Source organism: Heloderma suspectum, chromosome 1 (genome assembly GCF_057233095.1).
Source record: "Heloderma suspectum isolate Gila_16-S chromosome 1, 16-S_ref, whole genome shotgun sequence".
Lineage (NCBI taxonomy): Eukaryota > Metazoa > Chordata > Lepidosauria > Squamata > Helodermatidae > Heloderma > Heloderma suspectum.
In genome coordinates, this window is record NC_139458.1 from 16,142,669 (window position 1) to 16,158,060 (window position 15,392).

Genomic DNA, 15,392 nt, shown 5'->3' on the forward strand with positions numbered 1-15,392 from the left:
AACTGATTAAAATAAATGTTTTAATCGACTTTATTGGTGCCCCCATTTAGCATCATTTTTAAAAGCTTTTTTTTAAATACAAGTACTTATAAAAAATCTGCAGATGGCAAGCACTGTCTTAAAAGAGACATACCGTTTCCTCTCTTCTAAGATGGTTCCTCCTGCTACTACTACACATGCATGCATTGTCTAAAAGAAAATATGCTCCTCATTTCAAAATCACTGAGTATCCATATGCACATTTATGCAAATGTAATTGATGGATTGACCAACCAAAATTCATATAGTGAATTGATGCAGATTTCTTAATCAGATGACTGCCCTAATAATTTGTCATTGGTAGGGTGACCATCTGTGCTCTTTTATAATCCTCTGTTTGAAGGGCTGCCAGAAGATTGCCCTCTATTTTGAAGACATCCTGTATTTGAATGGCTGTCCAGTCCAAGTCCTGTTTAAAGATAAAGATCCATCAGAAGGAACAGCTGGGCCTTGAAGTTGCCCATCAACAGCACCTAGACAGCAGACTGAGCAAGGCACACAGGTCACTCGGTCACATATTTCCATTGAAATAATCATAATATGCTCTAAATTTGCATCTGCACATATAAATTAGCATATGCAAATTTTATGCAAATCAGCGCCATCAGCGACTTCTTTTTGGGGGTGATTCACAAGTGGCCATGTGGCTTCCATGGCCTGGAGCATCTTTTACCAGCTTAGACTGGTATGCCATCTACAACCCTACTTGGACAGGGATAGATTTTCTTCTATGATCCATGGCCCTGGTAACCTCCCACTGGGATTTCTGCAATGTGTTGTATGTTGGGATGGGTTTGAAAACAGTACAGAAACCTTAGTTAGTTGACAATATGGCTGCCAGACTGGACAATATGAGCATATCACACCAGGGCTTCACTATGTGCATTGACTCCCAGTCTGTTTCTGGGCCCAGTTTAAAGTGCTGATTTTGTCCTTTAATGCTCTTCATTGCTTGGGATCAAACTACCTTCAAGACCCCACCTCTCGCCATAAGAACCTACCCAGATGTAAAGATCTTAGAGGGCCTTTCTGAGAGGGGCTTTTTGGAAGCGTCATCCATTTCTGTTGAATGCCCTCCCTAGAGAGGCTTGCCTCACATCTACTTCGTGGTCATATTGGCACCAGGCAAAGATCTATTTTTCTACGACTTTTGGTCTCTCTCTGCTTTAAGTTGTTCTGTCTCTGGGGTGGTTTAAAATTCTTCACAATTACGTGAAACAATTCCATGTGAATGTGTGAACTGATGTGAAAGTATTCTACGTGTGAACGCAGGCAGAATGGGATATGGCTCGAAGAGTAACAGGCAGCCCCCTTGTCATTTTAATACAGCCTTGTATATTCCTGCCAAATCTCTGTCTTTTTCTTCCTGTCAAGAAAGCTAAAATGAGAATGATTGGGGTTGAATGGAAAAGTACAGGAGAGTAGCTCAGAACGAGTTTCGTAAGGGATGTTCTTAGTTTCTATTCCTGAGGCAATGAACTGCTTATAGAGAACAGAAGGCAACATTTGGCAGGTAAACGGCCGACACAGAAATAAACAAATGGCAGCTGCTTCACTGGGAATTAATTCAGCACTGCATAGTACAGTATAAAGGTAGTTGTGCACTAATATTCCCTAGGATACCAGAGCTGACGTTAGCAGACCTTTTAAAGCAAATGTCAGAATCAAGAAACTGGACTAGGATACCTTACATAAATCTGTTCTATTTATTTCTGCCTTCCTTTAACAGAGTTCAAGGCAGTGTAGACTGCCTCCCCGGATATACTCGTTTTAGGAGACTTTACGGTAATATAAAATGCATACACACCCTTTTTTTTCTGTCAGAGCAGTGGGCAGGGCCAAAGCCAAATGTGGGTGGAACCACCCCCTTTTCTCTCTCTCTTTCTGAGACCCACCCCTCTCTCCATTTTTCTCTCTGTCCAGCGGGCTGCTGTGGGAGGGACAGTTTGCTATTGACAGACATCTGGTCACTTGCTGAGGGCTTTTAAAATTAGACTGAGGCCTGCGTGTAGTTTGAGGGCTGCACCTGTGCTTTAACATTTTGATGTATATGTTTTTTGTTTCAAACCCTTACAATAATTGTTAGGGGTAAATTTATTTATTTATTTCATTGCTATACTGTCCAATAGCCGAAGCTTTCTGGGCGGTTCACAAAAATTAAAACCAAAACAGCACACAAAACAATATAAAATACATAGAACTTTAAAACCACAATATAACAATACAACCACAAAACCTAGCAGCAGTGCAGGAATTTAAAATGCAGATTTAAAACAGCAAAGCTAAAAGTCTAGAAAGCTAAAATGCTAAAATGTCTGGGAAAATAAAAAGGTCTTCACCTGGCGCCGAAAGGAATACAATGTAGGCGCCAGGCGAACCTCAATAGGGAGCTCATTCCACAGCCGGGGTGCCACAGCAGAAAAAGCCCTCCTCCTAGTAGCCACCCTAACAAACTAACTAGGATGGAGCCACCCTCCATCCTAGTAGTCACTTCCTTTGGCAGGGGCTCACAGAGAAGGGTTTAAAGGTTTTCTTCTCCTTTTTAAAATCATAAGGCGAAGTGATCTACATAACATCTTTTGTTCGCAACGGAAGCAGAGAGAGCATAAATTAACAGAAATAGAGCTGGGATACTCATTGTCTTACTCCAGTAATTGTGAATATTTGAAACATAGGAAGTTGGCTTCAGTTTTATCACTCAGACTATTTGCTCAAGCAGCCCAGTATTCTTTGTGGTCTCTGCGCACCACACATATGGTTTCTGCACCTGCGCAGAACCTTCACCCAAACTTTGTAGAGCTTAGTTCACCATCACCTGCTTCCTGATCCTATTTTAGAGATACCAAGGACTGAACTTTGCACTTCCTGTTTGCAATGCACACATGCTTATCCACTGAGCTATGGTGTGTTCCAATATTCATAGAATAGGGGTCTAAGACTGTTTTTTTTTTGCTGCAGGTTGGGAAAGAATAGCGTTCCATATTAGTTGGTATAGATGTTTATGGTGAAGTCCCATAAGGACTCTTTTATATAAAAGTGCTTTTAAAATGGCCTGGTTGCTATCATCTTAATGTGTTAAATGGTATGATGTATTGTTTGATTTATATTTTCTGAATTTTGTTTTAGTTGCCACTGACGAAGAGTTTATTGTACTCAAAATGCATGAAGCATATGAAGAAATCAGAAGGCAAAGAATAGTTTTCTTCAGCACCTTTTTGAGGTTCATCTCCCAGATTTTTTGGATCCCAGGTGGTCTCTCATCCAGGCAGTTACCCCAATAAAAAGCTGGCAACCTTATTGTTAACCAGAGATCTGGAGGTAAGAGCTCTGAGAACTCCACAGACCAAGATAGCAGGATGGTGTATGTGTACTTTTCAAGTCTTTACTATGGAGAGACAACATGACCGCCTTTTTCTGCCCTCTCAGAAGAAAATTGGTAACAGTGACCTTGGACAAGTAGCTGTCTTGGTTCCTCACCTGTGAAATTGGAATAATACTTTTCTGTCTCTTTTGGGGCTGGGGCTCTTGCTAAACTTAATCTGAGTGAGGGCTCAGATGTGGGTGGTATTTTGCCATCTCCTGCAACTTTCTTGGTTTCTGTGTGTGGCGGGGAGAGGAGATGGGCAAAATTTCTGAGCTGTAACCAAGGCCTTCCTGAATCAACACCCAGCACCGAGCATGTGATAATTCCTTTTAAGCATGTGCAGAGTGTCATTTCCCTCAGCACTAACCACAAGCAGCTACTATACTCACAGGGCTGGTTTACATATTCACAGTTGCGCATCACTTCATGACTGTGGCCTGGTCTACACATGCAGCATCAAAATGGGGTCATAGAATTCTGGGTTGTACCACTCCAGGTAGGGGGGACAGGCAGAGAAATAGCATTGCATATTCTCCAATGTTAAAAAGAAGCTGCAAAAAATTTAAGAAAGTAACTGCCAGTCTGCACGTCTACAAGTGTGTGCATGCATGTGTGAACATGCAATACAGGAAATGTGTCTAACTCAGGAGTTTCCAAATGAGCTGGAACCTTTATATGCCTTTTTTACAAATGCAACATTGGATTTTTATGAGGATTCTCATTACAAATGGATCCTGCAACGAAATGTTGCTGGTAGGTGCTTCTGTGCCAGTCAGCCAGCCATCTTCTCTTTCCGAATACTCCATTCCATTCCATCCTCCCCATCAGTCAGCATTCTGGGCCAACTGAGCATGCTTTGTCCATCTGCAAACCTTGGAGTCCCTCGCTCAGTTTGTTGCTATTGCTGTCTTGTGCACGGATGGTGCTGTTTGGCTACATAAGGTTCCACACTCAGAGAACAAGTTCATCATTATTTTCTGTTTCTTTAATGTATTTCTGAATCTAAAGATAGGCACACGTTGGTTTTGAATTATGCACCCATGTGTCACAGCAGCAGGTATTGTCCTAAAAGAGGCATTCTGCCATCCCTCACACAGGGTGGAATGCCACTTCTTAGGTGACACTTGTCACTTGCAGTTATTATCTATAACAGCGGTGTTGAACATATTTTAGTGCAAGAGCTGAATTCCGTTTTGGAGAAGCTCTTGGGGGCTGCATTCCTGTGGTGGGCGGGGCTGAAGGAAAAGGGGGTGGGGCCAAAATACCAGCATATTTTAGCTTAAAGCTCTTACTGCCACTAACTAATAGCTCAGCTGGAATACTGTCATCTCCACTAGCTTTGTTGTTAGTAATGCTTCCTAAGGCCCACTTGACTTCACTTTCTAGGATGTCCGGCTCAAGTTCAGTGAGCGCACTATCATGGCTATCAGGGACATTCAGATCTTTCCTGTATAGTTCTTCTGTGTATTCTTTCCACCTCTTCTTAATCTCATCTGCTTCTGTTAGGTCCCTGCCTTCTTTGTCCTTTATCATGCCCGTCTTTGCACAAAACGTTCCCTTGAGATCTCCGATTTTCTTGAAGAGATCTCTAGTCTTTCCCATTCTGTTGTTTTCCTCGATTTCTTTGCATTGTTCATTTAAGAAGGCCTTCTTGTCTCTCCTTGCTATTCTCTGGAAATCTGCATTCAGTTGGGTATATCTTCCCCTTTCTCCCTTGCTTTTCGCTTCCCTTCTTTCCTCAGCTACTTGTAAAGCCTCATCAGACAGCCACTTGGCTTTCTTGCATTTCTTTTTCTTTGGGATGGATTGAGTTGCTGCCTCCTGAACAATGTTACGGACCTCCGTCCATAGTTTCTCAGGCACTCTGTCTATCAGGTCTAATCCCTGAAATCTATTCCTCACCTCCACTGTGGTTCTGTACCTTTGACTTATAAGTATGTGTACTAAAACTAATCCAAACATTAACTCTCTTGATTTAACTGGGGGTGCCTTTTTAGGTGATATACATGTGTCTAAATTGATTGAGGCATAATATGTACAGGCAGATGACAAAGCATTTCTCTAAGCTGCACCTCTTTTTTATCCTGTTTTGGATCTTGCTTTTGAAGCATTGCCTCCAAAGCAACTCCAAGGCCTTGTTAGTTTCCAAATCTGCTTCTCTTCTTGTTCTGGATAAATATGCAATGTTGTTGCCAAACCTCCAGAATATCCTTGGCAGTTCACAATAGCAACTGCAAACACAAGGTACACTGTGCTATTGTCAAAAAAGGTCACAGAGCACAAGCAGAGAAGTGGGCAAAACAAAGCTCAGAGTTGGCTTTGCCAAGGGATCTGAACCACCACCACGCTCTTTCCATAGGGATGTATTTTTGAAGGTGAGAGCTTGGGGCAATTTTAGGTGTAGAAACGGGTAGAAATGTGAGGCCACACGCTTTTCTTCTGGGTGAGTCAATGTCGAATAGCAAAGTCATTCTGGTTCCATGTTGAAAGTTACAGTCAGGTCTACGGACAGACCTTTCGTGGTGAGAGGGGTCTAAGGTTACATATAGTGTGGATGTCAATATCAGTGCACCACAACCAAAATGTAAACTCAGGTAGCCAAGTTAAACATGTATTAAATAGTAATACATGTTAAAGCTATCATATTTTAAAGTATGTGCCTTGTGCTTTGGTCACGTATCCAATTGCTGTTGCACTCACTGGACAGAACACTGGAAAGTGGTTAAGGACACTAACAAATTATTTCTTAGCAAGCAGTTGATTAGAGTCCTTCCTACATGTTTTGCTTTAGATACCTACATGTAAGGCTTACTAAAGCCTAAAGTGGAGGTACGCAACATGATGCCAACAGACGCCTCCCTCTGCAAAGTGCCCTGCTGCTTACCTGTGATTATTTTTAATTTTTTTTTTAAGGTTGGGGTGGATGGGAATTCTTCAAGTGAAGCATCTTTATTTTCCTGAATACCTGAGCTCCACAGCTTATGGTGCAATCCTATACAGGTGTACTCAGAAGTGAGCTCAGCTGCGTTCAATGGGATTTACTCCCAGCTGTGTATAGAACTGCACCTTGAGCACTCAGTGTAACCCATTACAATCAGCTTTATCAGCCTTCCCAAAACTGGTCCCCTCCAGGGACCTTGGACTACAACTTTAATAATCCCCAGCCACAATGGTTAATAGGTGGGCAGGCTGAGGATAATGGGAGTTGTAGTCCAATATATCTGGAAGGCACCAGGCTGGGGAAGACTGAGCTACATACATACACAAATCTAAAAACAAATTATGTTTTGTTTGGGGAAAATGGAACAAGCCAGATCCATTCTGAGAGTTAGCCTTTCAACATCATTTAGTTTTCGTAGAGTTTACCAACACCTGTTTTTCAAAGCCAGTACAGGACAGGCTACTGTAGAGTAAATCAATACAGCAAACGCTTGTGTTGCAATCTTATATGCCCACATATCTGGAAGTAAGCCCCATTGAACTCAATGGGGCTTATTGCTGAATGTTGTTGTTCAGTCGTTAACTCGTGTCCAACTCTTCGTGACCCCATGGACCATAGCATGCCAGGCCTTCCTGTCCTCCACTCTCTCCCGGAGTGTGCTATTGCTGAATAGACATGTGTATTTATTTATTTATTACATTTATATCCCACTGTTTTTCCTCTTGCAAGGAACCCAAGTCGGCTCACATGATTCTCCTCCTCTCCATTTTATCCTCACAACAACCCTGTGAGGTCAGCTAGGCTGAGAGTTAGTGACTGGTCCAAAGTCACCCAGTGAAGCCTTCACTGACACCGAGTGCCTTATTGGGGACTAGAACCCAGACCTCCCAACTCCCAGCCTAAGACTCTAACCAATACAACACACTGCTTTGCATGCATAAGATCCCAGCTGTAGTAGGATTGTGCAATTTCATAGAAAAGAGAGCTGGTGCAGTGATGTTTGGTGCAAAGGCAGAAGTTGCAGCAGCAGTTTCTTGTTTTCAGTCATTATGTGAATAGTTTTTATATTTTATATAATCTATTTTAATGGTTTTTACTTTTTGTGAACCGCCCTGCGAGCTTCGGCTATGGGGCGGTATGGAAATATAATAAATGAAATGGTGCCCTTTGGACTACAACTCCCATCAGGCCCTGTCAACATTGCCAGTGGTCAGCGATGATGGGGCTCATAGTCCAAAACATCTGGAGGTCACTAAGTTGGGGAAGGTGGGGATACGGCTAAGTACACACAGGGCTCCTTGTTTTTATCTGCACCATTTTTTGTGTGTGTCAGAGAAAGAGAGAGAGAGAGAAGTAGTGGAACTCCCTCCCTAGGGAACTCGGCCATGCCCCCTCTTTAATGAGCTTCCGCCGTGCATTAAAAACGTGGTTGTTCAGGCAGGCATTTGGGGTGGGTTAGGGTATTTTAGAAAATGTTTTTATTGTAGAATTTTATTGTTTTAAACTGTTTTATTGTGTGTTGTACATCGCCCAGAGTGGCTGGGCGACCAGCCAGATGGGCGATTAATAAATTTAATAAATGAATAAATTTAATAAATAAAGTAATACTAATCAAGTTTGTCAATGCAACACTTCCCCACAATGTGCCCTAATAGCCCTACCTGTTCAGCGTCTAGTTTAGTTCAGACACACGCACACGGATTTACTCTCCCACCCAGCCACAGCAAATAAATACATAACAGAAAGGAAGAATAAGGAGGGGTTTATTTTAAGATTTGTGCAGAAGTGGGGCCATTTGGGCACTCTTCTCAGCCCTGCAGGAGTTTGCCCTGAGCAAACTTCTGCGTTGCTACAGCTGACACTGCCCCCCACCCCCGCTGGCCCCCCTTACACAAGCGTTAGAACCTTCACCTACAGAAAAGAGGCCCCGCTGCGTGGCATGATGGGACTTGCAGTCTGCAGGCGGGGGCCGACCGTTCTATTCCAGCCGGCAGCGAGGGCTGTTGCCGGGATACCACAGTAAACAAGGTCTCACCATGTCGCAGTTGCAGTTTCTGGAGCTGCCCAAGGGAACCATAGTGCCAGTAAGTTTCCATGCCTGGGCGCGCTCGTGGGTTTTGTCTAGCTGGCTGCTGCTGCTGCCGCCGCTGCCACGCTTTTTAAGGGGGTGGGGTTCTGGATATTACCGACGTTTGCAAGGTGGGGATTGCTCCATAAACAGATGCTGCTAGAAGGAGCAAATGTTCGCTCGTTGCTTGCTGATTTAGCCTTTTATTCATTAAAAATCTCCCTGAAGGAAACATTAGGCTTGTGTCTACAGGCCTCTGGAAGAAGTGTGTGTGTTTGTGGGTGTGTTGTGTGATATATATATATATATATGCACGTGCGCGTGCACACACACAATTCTACATTCCACCCCTATCCATAACGGTCCAGGGCTGCTAAAGAATCCTTGCAATGACCAGGCAGCATCAGAAATGCGTTGCAAAACATTTTTTTTAAAAATAGGCAACTAAAATTAAATGTACAATTTAATGTCATAATAAATAACAAACAGCTAAAGCCACTATTTCTTATCCCCAGGCACAAACCAGAAAAAAGGAATCTCAACAGTGCCATGTGGAAATGGGCTGTAATTCAGAGATAGATGCAGCTTATTTGTCTGTTATTACATATATACCCTGACCCTTTCCCCACTCTTGCAAGAATTCCCAAAGCAGCTTACATGGGCCTCCTCTTCCGCATTTCATCCTCACAAGAACCCTGTGAGGTAGGTTATGCTGAATGTCAGTGACCGGCCCAAAGTCACCCAGTGTGAGCTTCATGGCCAAATGGGAAGAAGAAACCGGATCTCCCAAGTCAGAGTCCAACACTCTAACCACTATGAAACACTGCTTTACATGCATAAGGCCCCAGGTTCAATTGCTGACACCTTCAGTTAAAAGTATCTTGGGTTGCAGCATTTAGGCCTCAGGCCTGGGCAGGCCGCTGCTAGTCTAGGATTGACAATACTGGGCTAGATAGACCAATCGTCTACCTCTGTATAAGGCTGCTTTATGTATTAATATGCCCTCTACTCCTCCCCAAAGATACCCATCTGAGTTAAGCTTTGAGAAATCTTAGGAGAACTAGAGTTGCCCTGGAGGTATTTCACCAGTGTGATAATTCCACATCTATGCACGCACGCCAATCCAACCATAAAAATATTCATTACCTTGTTGAGCTGACAGCAAAGAGGGGCTTTAAATGAAGTGCTGAGTCTCAAGCAATAAATGACATTTAAAAATGATACTTGATGTATAACAAAAACAATAAAATACAATGATGAAAAACAAATAAAAGACACTACAAGTGTTCAAGCAGACCAGTGAGCCCAGGCATTTTGACCTGGTGCCAAAATAAGTGCAAGATCATGACTAACTTAACTCCCATGGATTTCAGTGGGTCTACCCTAAGAATGATCAAATCTGGATCCAGTCCCAGGAAATCAACCCATATTGGTCTTGGTTTGTTTTGAATTAACTAGCATTAGGATAAACCACAATTCTCCAAGTTTGTATGTAATGGTAAACTGGGTTAGTCAAAAGGGATTTTTTTTGTTGTTATTGTATTTTATCTTATTTTATATTAGTTCCCATTTTTTTAATGTTTGCAGTTATTTTATTTCTTCCTCTTTACAACTTTAAACATCAGGACCTGGTCCATTTGGACTCCCCTGTGGCCCCCCCCCCCGGGGGGGGCTAACTGACATCAACTGCCCTGTGGGAAAGAAGAAGGAGCAAGGGAGACAGGAGCAGGCCGAGGGACACATCAGGGCCTACGCTAGTTGCACTCCCCTGCCCCACCGCCCCATAGATCAGAGGAGAAGCAGGGCCATTCCACCATCCCTGCTGAAGATTTCCTTAATTTTTTCCCTTTTCCCTCTCCATCCCCTTTTCCTTTTGCATTGTGTCTTTTTAGATTGTAAGCCTGTGGGCAGGGACTGTCTTATTTTACTGGTTGATTTGTAAGCTGCTCTGGGAGACTTTTTTTAGCTGAGGAGCAGAATAAAACATACTATAAATAAATAGATAGATAGATAGATAGATAGACAGACATTTGTGGAGCAGCAAATGGAGATCAGAGCCCTGGGATTCAGGGGATATCAGCTCACGCTATGCTGTACATGTTGCTCCTCCAGATAAGCAGGCGGTGGCGTGCGCTCTCTCTCTCTCTCTCTCTTCAAGGCACTTACATGGCTGAGGCAGTCACCCAGCCTAGCATGCCCCTGTGGCTGGGCCAACTCTGCATCCGAATCAGAATTGTGCATACTTCATTAAGCTTTGGATGGGATGCCCTAGCCTGGGAAGCATTTGGTATTGAGTTTATCAATACTTGGTATTGGGTCTCGAGGCTGTAAGCCTGTGGGGAGGGAATGTCTTATTAGTGATCTTTGTAAGCCACTCTGGGAGACTTTTTTTGGCTCAAGAGTGGGGTTAAAAATGTTTCAAATAAATAAATGGTCAACACAACAGGCTTCTGAACTCACTAGAGTTTCCAGCCACAAATTTATCATAAAAAGTATAGGTTTAAATTATTAACACATGTGCATTTTAAATGTTTGCAGTTGACAAAAGTTAACCCTGGTTTATGGTACTGGAGAGAAGAAACTAGAACTCTTGAATTTTCAAGGTAAGGCTGCAATGTGTCTGTCCCTCTTACTTTCCCTCTTACTTTCCCTCTCTGACTTTCTACATTATTTATTTAGGGCACAATTCTATTCATGTTTAGACAGAAAGAAGTCCTGCAACTCCCATGGCTGGCTCAGGAATGCTGGGAGTTGTAGGACTTTTTCCATCTAAACATGCATAGGATTGCACCCTTATTTATTTGTTTACCATGTTTGTACATCACTTTTCAATAGTCTCATTCACAGGGTGCCTCACAACATTAAAAACAGTACGGTATTAAAATCACTAAACCAATGAAATCTAAAACAATCCAACAGCCAACCAATCAATGGAAGCTGGATCAATCCTCAATACTTCGCAATAAACAGGCTCCTCCATTTCAAAAGGAACAGATAAACTTTTTTTTTAGTCTGTCTCTGAAAGGAAGCCAAATAGACCTCCGGTGTGATTGTGATGAGGCATTCCACAGTATAGGGAGGGAGACAACTGAAAAGGCCTGCTCCTTTTTGTTGTTGTTCAGTCGTTAAGTCGTGTCCGGCTCTTCATGACCCCATGGACCATAGCACGCCAGGCCTTTCTGTCCTCCGCTCTGTCCCGGAGTGTGCTCAAGTTCATATTCATCGCATCTGTGATGCTATCTAGCCATCTCATCCTCTGCTGTCCCCTTCTCCTTTTGCCTTCGATCTTTCCCAGCATCAAGGTCTTTTCCAGGGAGTTTTCTCTTCGCATTAGGTGGCCAAAATATTTGAGCTTCAGCTTCAGTATCTGTCCTTCCAATGAGCATTCAACCTGCTCCTAATTGATGCTAATCTTTTTGACTGTGAAAGCGAATAATAAGATGTCTTCTTACCCTCTCTGCAGTCAGCCCAATCATGCCCATTCTTCTCCAGAGTCAAGCTCTGCCAAAAAAACCTGCTCTGCACTTCCAAAGTGGAAGATGGCTATGCACAGGCCTGATTGGTTGAGCCCCCTCATGAAGAACTCATCTCCCCCACCCCCATTTCTGAGGCAGTTGTGCGTTTTATTTATTTTTAGATGAATAAGGATGAATAAACAGATAAACTCAGGAATGTTGATGTGGTGCTTTTGGAAATAAAAAAGGTAGATAGCACATTTTGGAAGGGGCAAGATGGTTGTCTAAGCTGGCATTAGGTTTGTTGCTATATGTATGTCTCTTGTAAAGCTGGGCTACCCTGCAGTTGACAGATGTGCTGTGAGTTCTCTCCCCAGCGCCCCATATTATATCTGTCTTTACCCCCAGAGAAAAGTGCCTGGGTAGCAATGAAAGGCAGTTACTCAAGCTATTTCAGATTGGCGAGGCAGTCATTCTCACTTGGTAGTAAAAGCAAGGCCCTATTTAATTGTCTAGAAATGTATCTGTTTACCATGGACTTGTATGCATTGCCATGCACAAGTGCATTTTGTATTACTTAAAAGAAACCCTCTCATTTTTATGTTCCAGTGCCCAGCCGAAGGAGGAATCCAAGGAACTTAAGGAGAAGATGAAGAAAGGCAAGGTCATTCACTTCCAGGAGCCTGGATCAAAAACACTGGAGAGGTGATTTAGTTAAAAAACCATCAGTACACAAACATGGCTTGTAGTCTTGGAGTATGAGTCTCACTTATGGTGTGAGAGGTCCTGGGTTCAAATCCTGCACGAGCCCTGCCTGGTTGTGGGGGTGGGGGACACCGGCTGTACCTTTGGGGAGGGACCGTAGCTCAAAGCATAAGGTCCCAGGTTCCACTGGTGTCTCCTGTTAAAAGGATCAGGGAGCAGGTGATGTGAAAGTCCACTACCTGAGATTTTGGAGAGTTGGTGCAATTTGGAGTAGAGCAGACTAGGCTCCAAGTGCCACCCCATACTGAGATTCGGTGGGTGGCTACTCAGGTGGGTGGCCTTTTCTGTGGTGGCCCCCAAATTGTGGAAGGCCCCCCCCTTAGAAAGGTCTGTTTGGTTCCTGCTTTGTTGACTTTTTGGCATCGAGCGAAGACCTAAAATAATTTTTAACTGCTGCTGGTTTTATTTTTAACTAGTGAATGGACCTGGTTTCACATGGGTTGGAATAGCCTTTTGTTTGATACAGTGAAGCGTTCAAGCAAATTTACACAGCTGTCAGAGTTGGCCACATTCTGCCCACCATGTCTGAGTGAAGCTATGCCCAGTGACGCCCCTAGGCACAACCCTTGCCTTGGTGCTCCCCTATATGTGCCCGAGGGAGGGGTTTGTCCACGGTATTTCCCTGAGGGCCCCCCTCCCCCACAGCAGTGGGGAGGGGCAGCCTCTAGCTTCATCCCTTGGCCTAATAATCTCCCCTGAGTTCAGACTATATGGTCTGCAAAGCTATGTGCTTGTTAGGGACGTCTGCCCTGAGTGGCTGAAGATGTTATTGCAGGCGTCAGTAACATGGGCTGGGGTCTCCAGGGAGGTGATCTCACTGCCTGCTAGGCTCCCTGCCGCTCCTAATTTTTATTTTATTCCTTGACATTTAATCTTTTTTTTAAATTGGGAGGTTGCCACGCTGCAAAGCGAAGTGCTGCCCCTCCAGCACCATCTGTATTTGGTTTCAAACCCTACCTCTGCCTTGTACTTAAGTTCTTAGACAAGTTACATTTCCTTTAGTCTAACCAGTTTGCTTTTGGAGAAATGAGATTTTTGTGACTGGCCATGCCTCCCGTAGCAGCCATTTTATGAAACAGCACGCCTCCTGGCAGCCATTTTGTGCTGACACTCGCTATGAAAGCCAGTGTGGTGTAGTGGTTAGAGTGTTAGACTGGGACTCGGGAGACCCAGGTTCTAGTCCCCACTCGGCCATGAAGCTCAGTGGGTGGCTTTGGGCCAGTCACTGACTCACTCACAGGGTTGTTGTAAGGATAAAATGGAGAGGAAGAAGGACCATGGCTGTGTTTCCACCGGCGATTTACTCCAACCTGGCTATGTGGGGAGGTCGCTGTGTTTCCATGACGTCATTGCCATTCAGCCCCAGTGCCGCATTTTATTGCTGAAAAACCTCTCTTTCTGAGACTGCTTATAGTCTGACTTTTCCAGCTTACCGCGGCTCCGTTACTGACCTGTTTCCGCAGTCGCACTGGGTTCGCTATCTTAGCCCGGCCCTTGTGGGAGTGTCGCTCACCTGCCCGTGACCTCATTGACCCAACCCCTCACCTCCATTTTTTCCTGAATTTCCACCGCCATTTTGGAGCAGGGATAACTATTAAGCACTCGTACTGGAGGGAGCAGGCAGGAAGGGAGGAAGAGCCACACACAGACGCACCATTGACCTGTGCATTCAGTGTCCGTCCACCCTAGGCATCCACATGGCACTCCCACCCAAGAACAGCAAATGCAGCTTCACAGAGGCGTGCAGGGGAGGAATGTCACCTTAGCGAAGACAGGGAGCTCTGTATCAGCACGTCGTTGTTGGACCAACATTACACTTCCAGCCCCCCGCCCCTTTCTATCCACTGATCACAAAGGGGTCAAAGAACAGGAGTACAGAATGTACTGTCTACATTCCCTTCCTTTCATTTTAGGGCTCAAAAGACAGAATCCCTTTGAGGCAGTTGGTTGCTTCTCTGTGGTTACATTAAAGCGAAATAGTGCCTTTAGCGAGTTTTTTCAAGTTGGAGTAACTGCTCACAAGGGGGCATGGAAAGGCTGCATGCCTTGACTGTAAAAAAAACTCGAGTTCGCAGGGTTGTTAATGCGCAGTAGTGCTCTAAAACTACCTAAACGGGGGAAAAAAGGGCTCAGAAGGCGGGGGAAGATACTGCCCAGAGCGGGAAACTTCAGCAGGGCTGAGGGGTGAGGGAGGGGGGAATTGGAAAGAGGAGGAGGCGGGAAAACAGATGGGGTAAGCAGACGCAACCCACTCCAAAAAGACTCCACCTGGCCATCAAGAAAATTACGTGATTAGGGCTCTGTGGAAACAGCGCAGACCCCCAGTGTACAACGATGATAAACCGGGTGTTTTAGGACATGGAAACGCGCGAGAGAAGATGCAATTGGGGAAACATCGCAACAAAGTTGGACAAGAAGTGAAGCCGATAGTGTGGAAACACACCACATGTAAGCCACCTTGGGTTCCTTGTAAGAGGGAAATGGGTGGGAGAGAAATGTAATAACAACAGCAACAACAACGTTCACAATGGCTATGGAATGTCAGCTGCCTTGTGAGAGAGGACCGGGAGAGCAAAGGATGCCACCTTCCATTCTTGCTCCTGGATCAGCGGAGAGGTGCCCCTTCTGCTGCTGCCATGCACCCATGTTTGGTGGAATGAACTGATCATTCTCCATGTGCGGAAAGGGGTTTTGTTTTGTTAAATTTGCTATTCTAAATTTATGGTGTTCTCTGTGTCCCTCTTTTCCACCTGTGGTCAG

General features: G+C 44.3%; 1 protein-coding gene across 4 annotated transcripts in view; it reads left to right on the forward strand.

Annotated features, from left to right (window-relative positions):
- The first annotated feature begins 1,758 nt into the window (after positions 1-1,758).
- The window catches only part of PPP1R36 (protein phosphatase 1 regulatory subunit 36), a 39,818-nt gene continuing 26,184 nt past the window's right edge, over positions 1,759-15,392 (forward strand). The window contains exons 1-4 of one of the 4 annotated variants that reach the window (XM_084837050.1): positions 1,759-1,824; positions 3,166-3,357; positions 10,951-11,015; positions 12,477-12,572. In XM_084837050.1, the coding sequence (XP_084693176.1) occupies positions 12,517-12,572 (56 nt within the window). In that variant the 5' untranslated portion in view covers positions 1,759-1,824; positions 3,166-3,357; positions 10,951-11,015; positions 12,477-12,516. Of the gene's footprint in view, positions 1,825-3,165; positions 3,358-8,003; positions 8,429-10,950; positions 11,016-12,476; positions 12,573-14,987; positions 15,081-15,392 lie in introns of those variants that run through there. The other 3 variants (XM_084837039.1, XM_084837017.1, XM_084837028.1) reach the window with 3 other exon arrangements.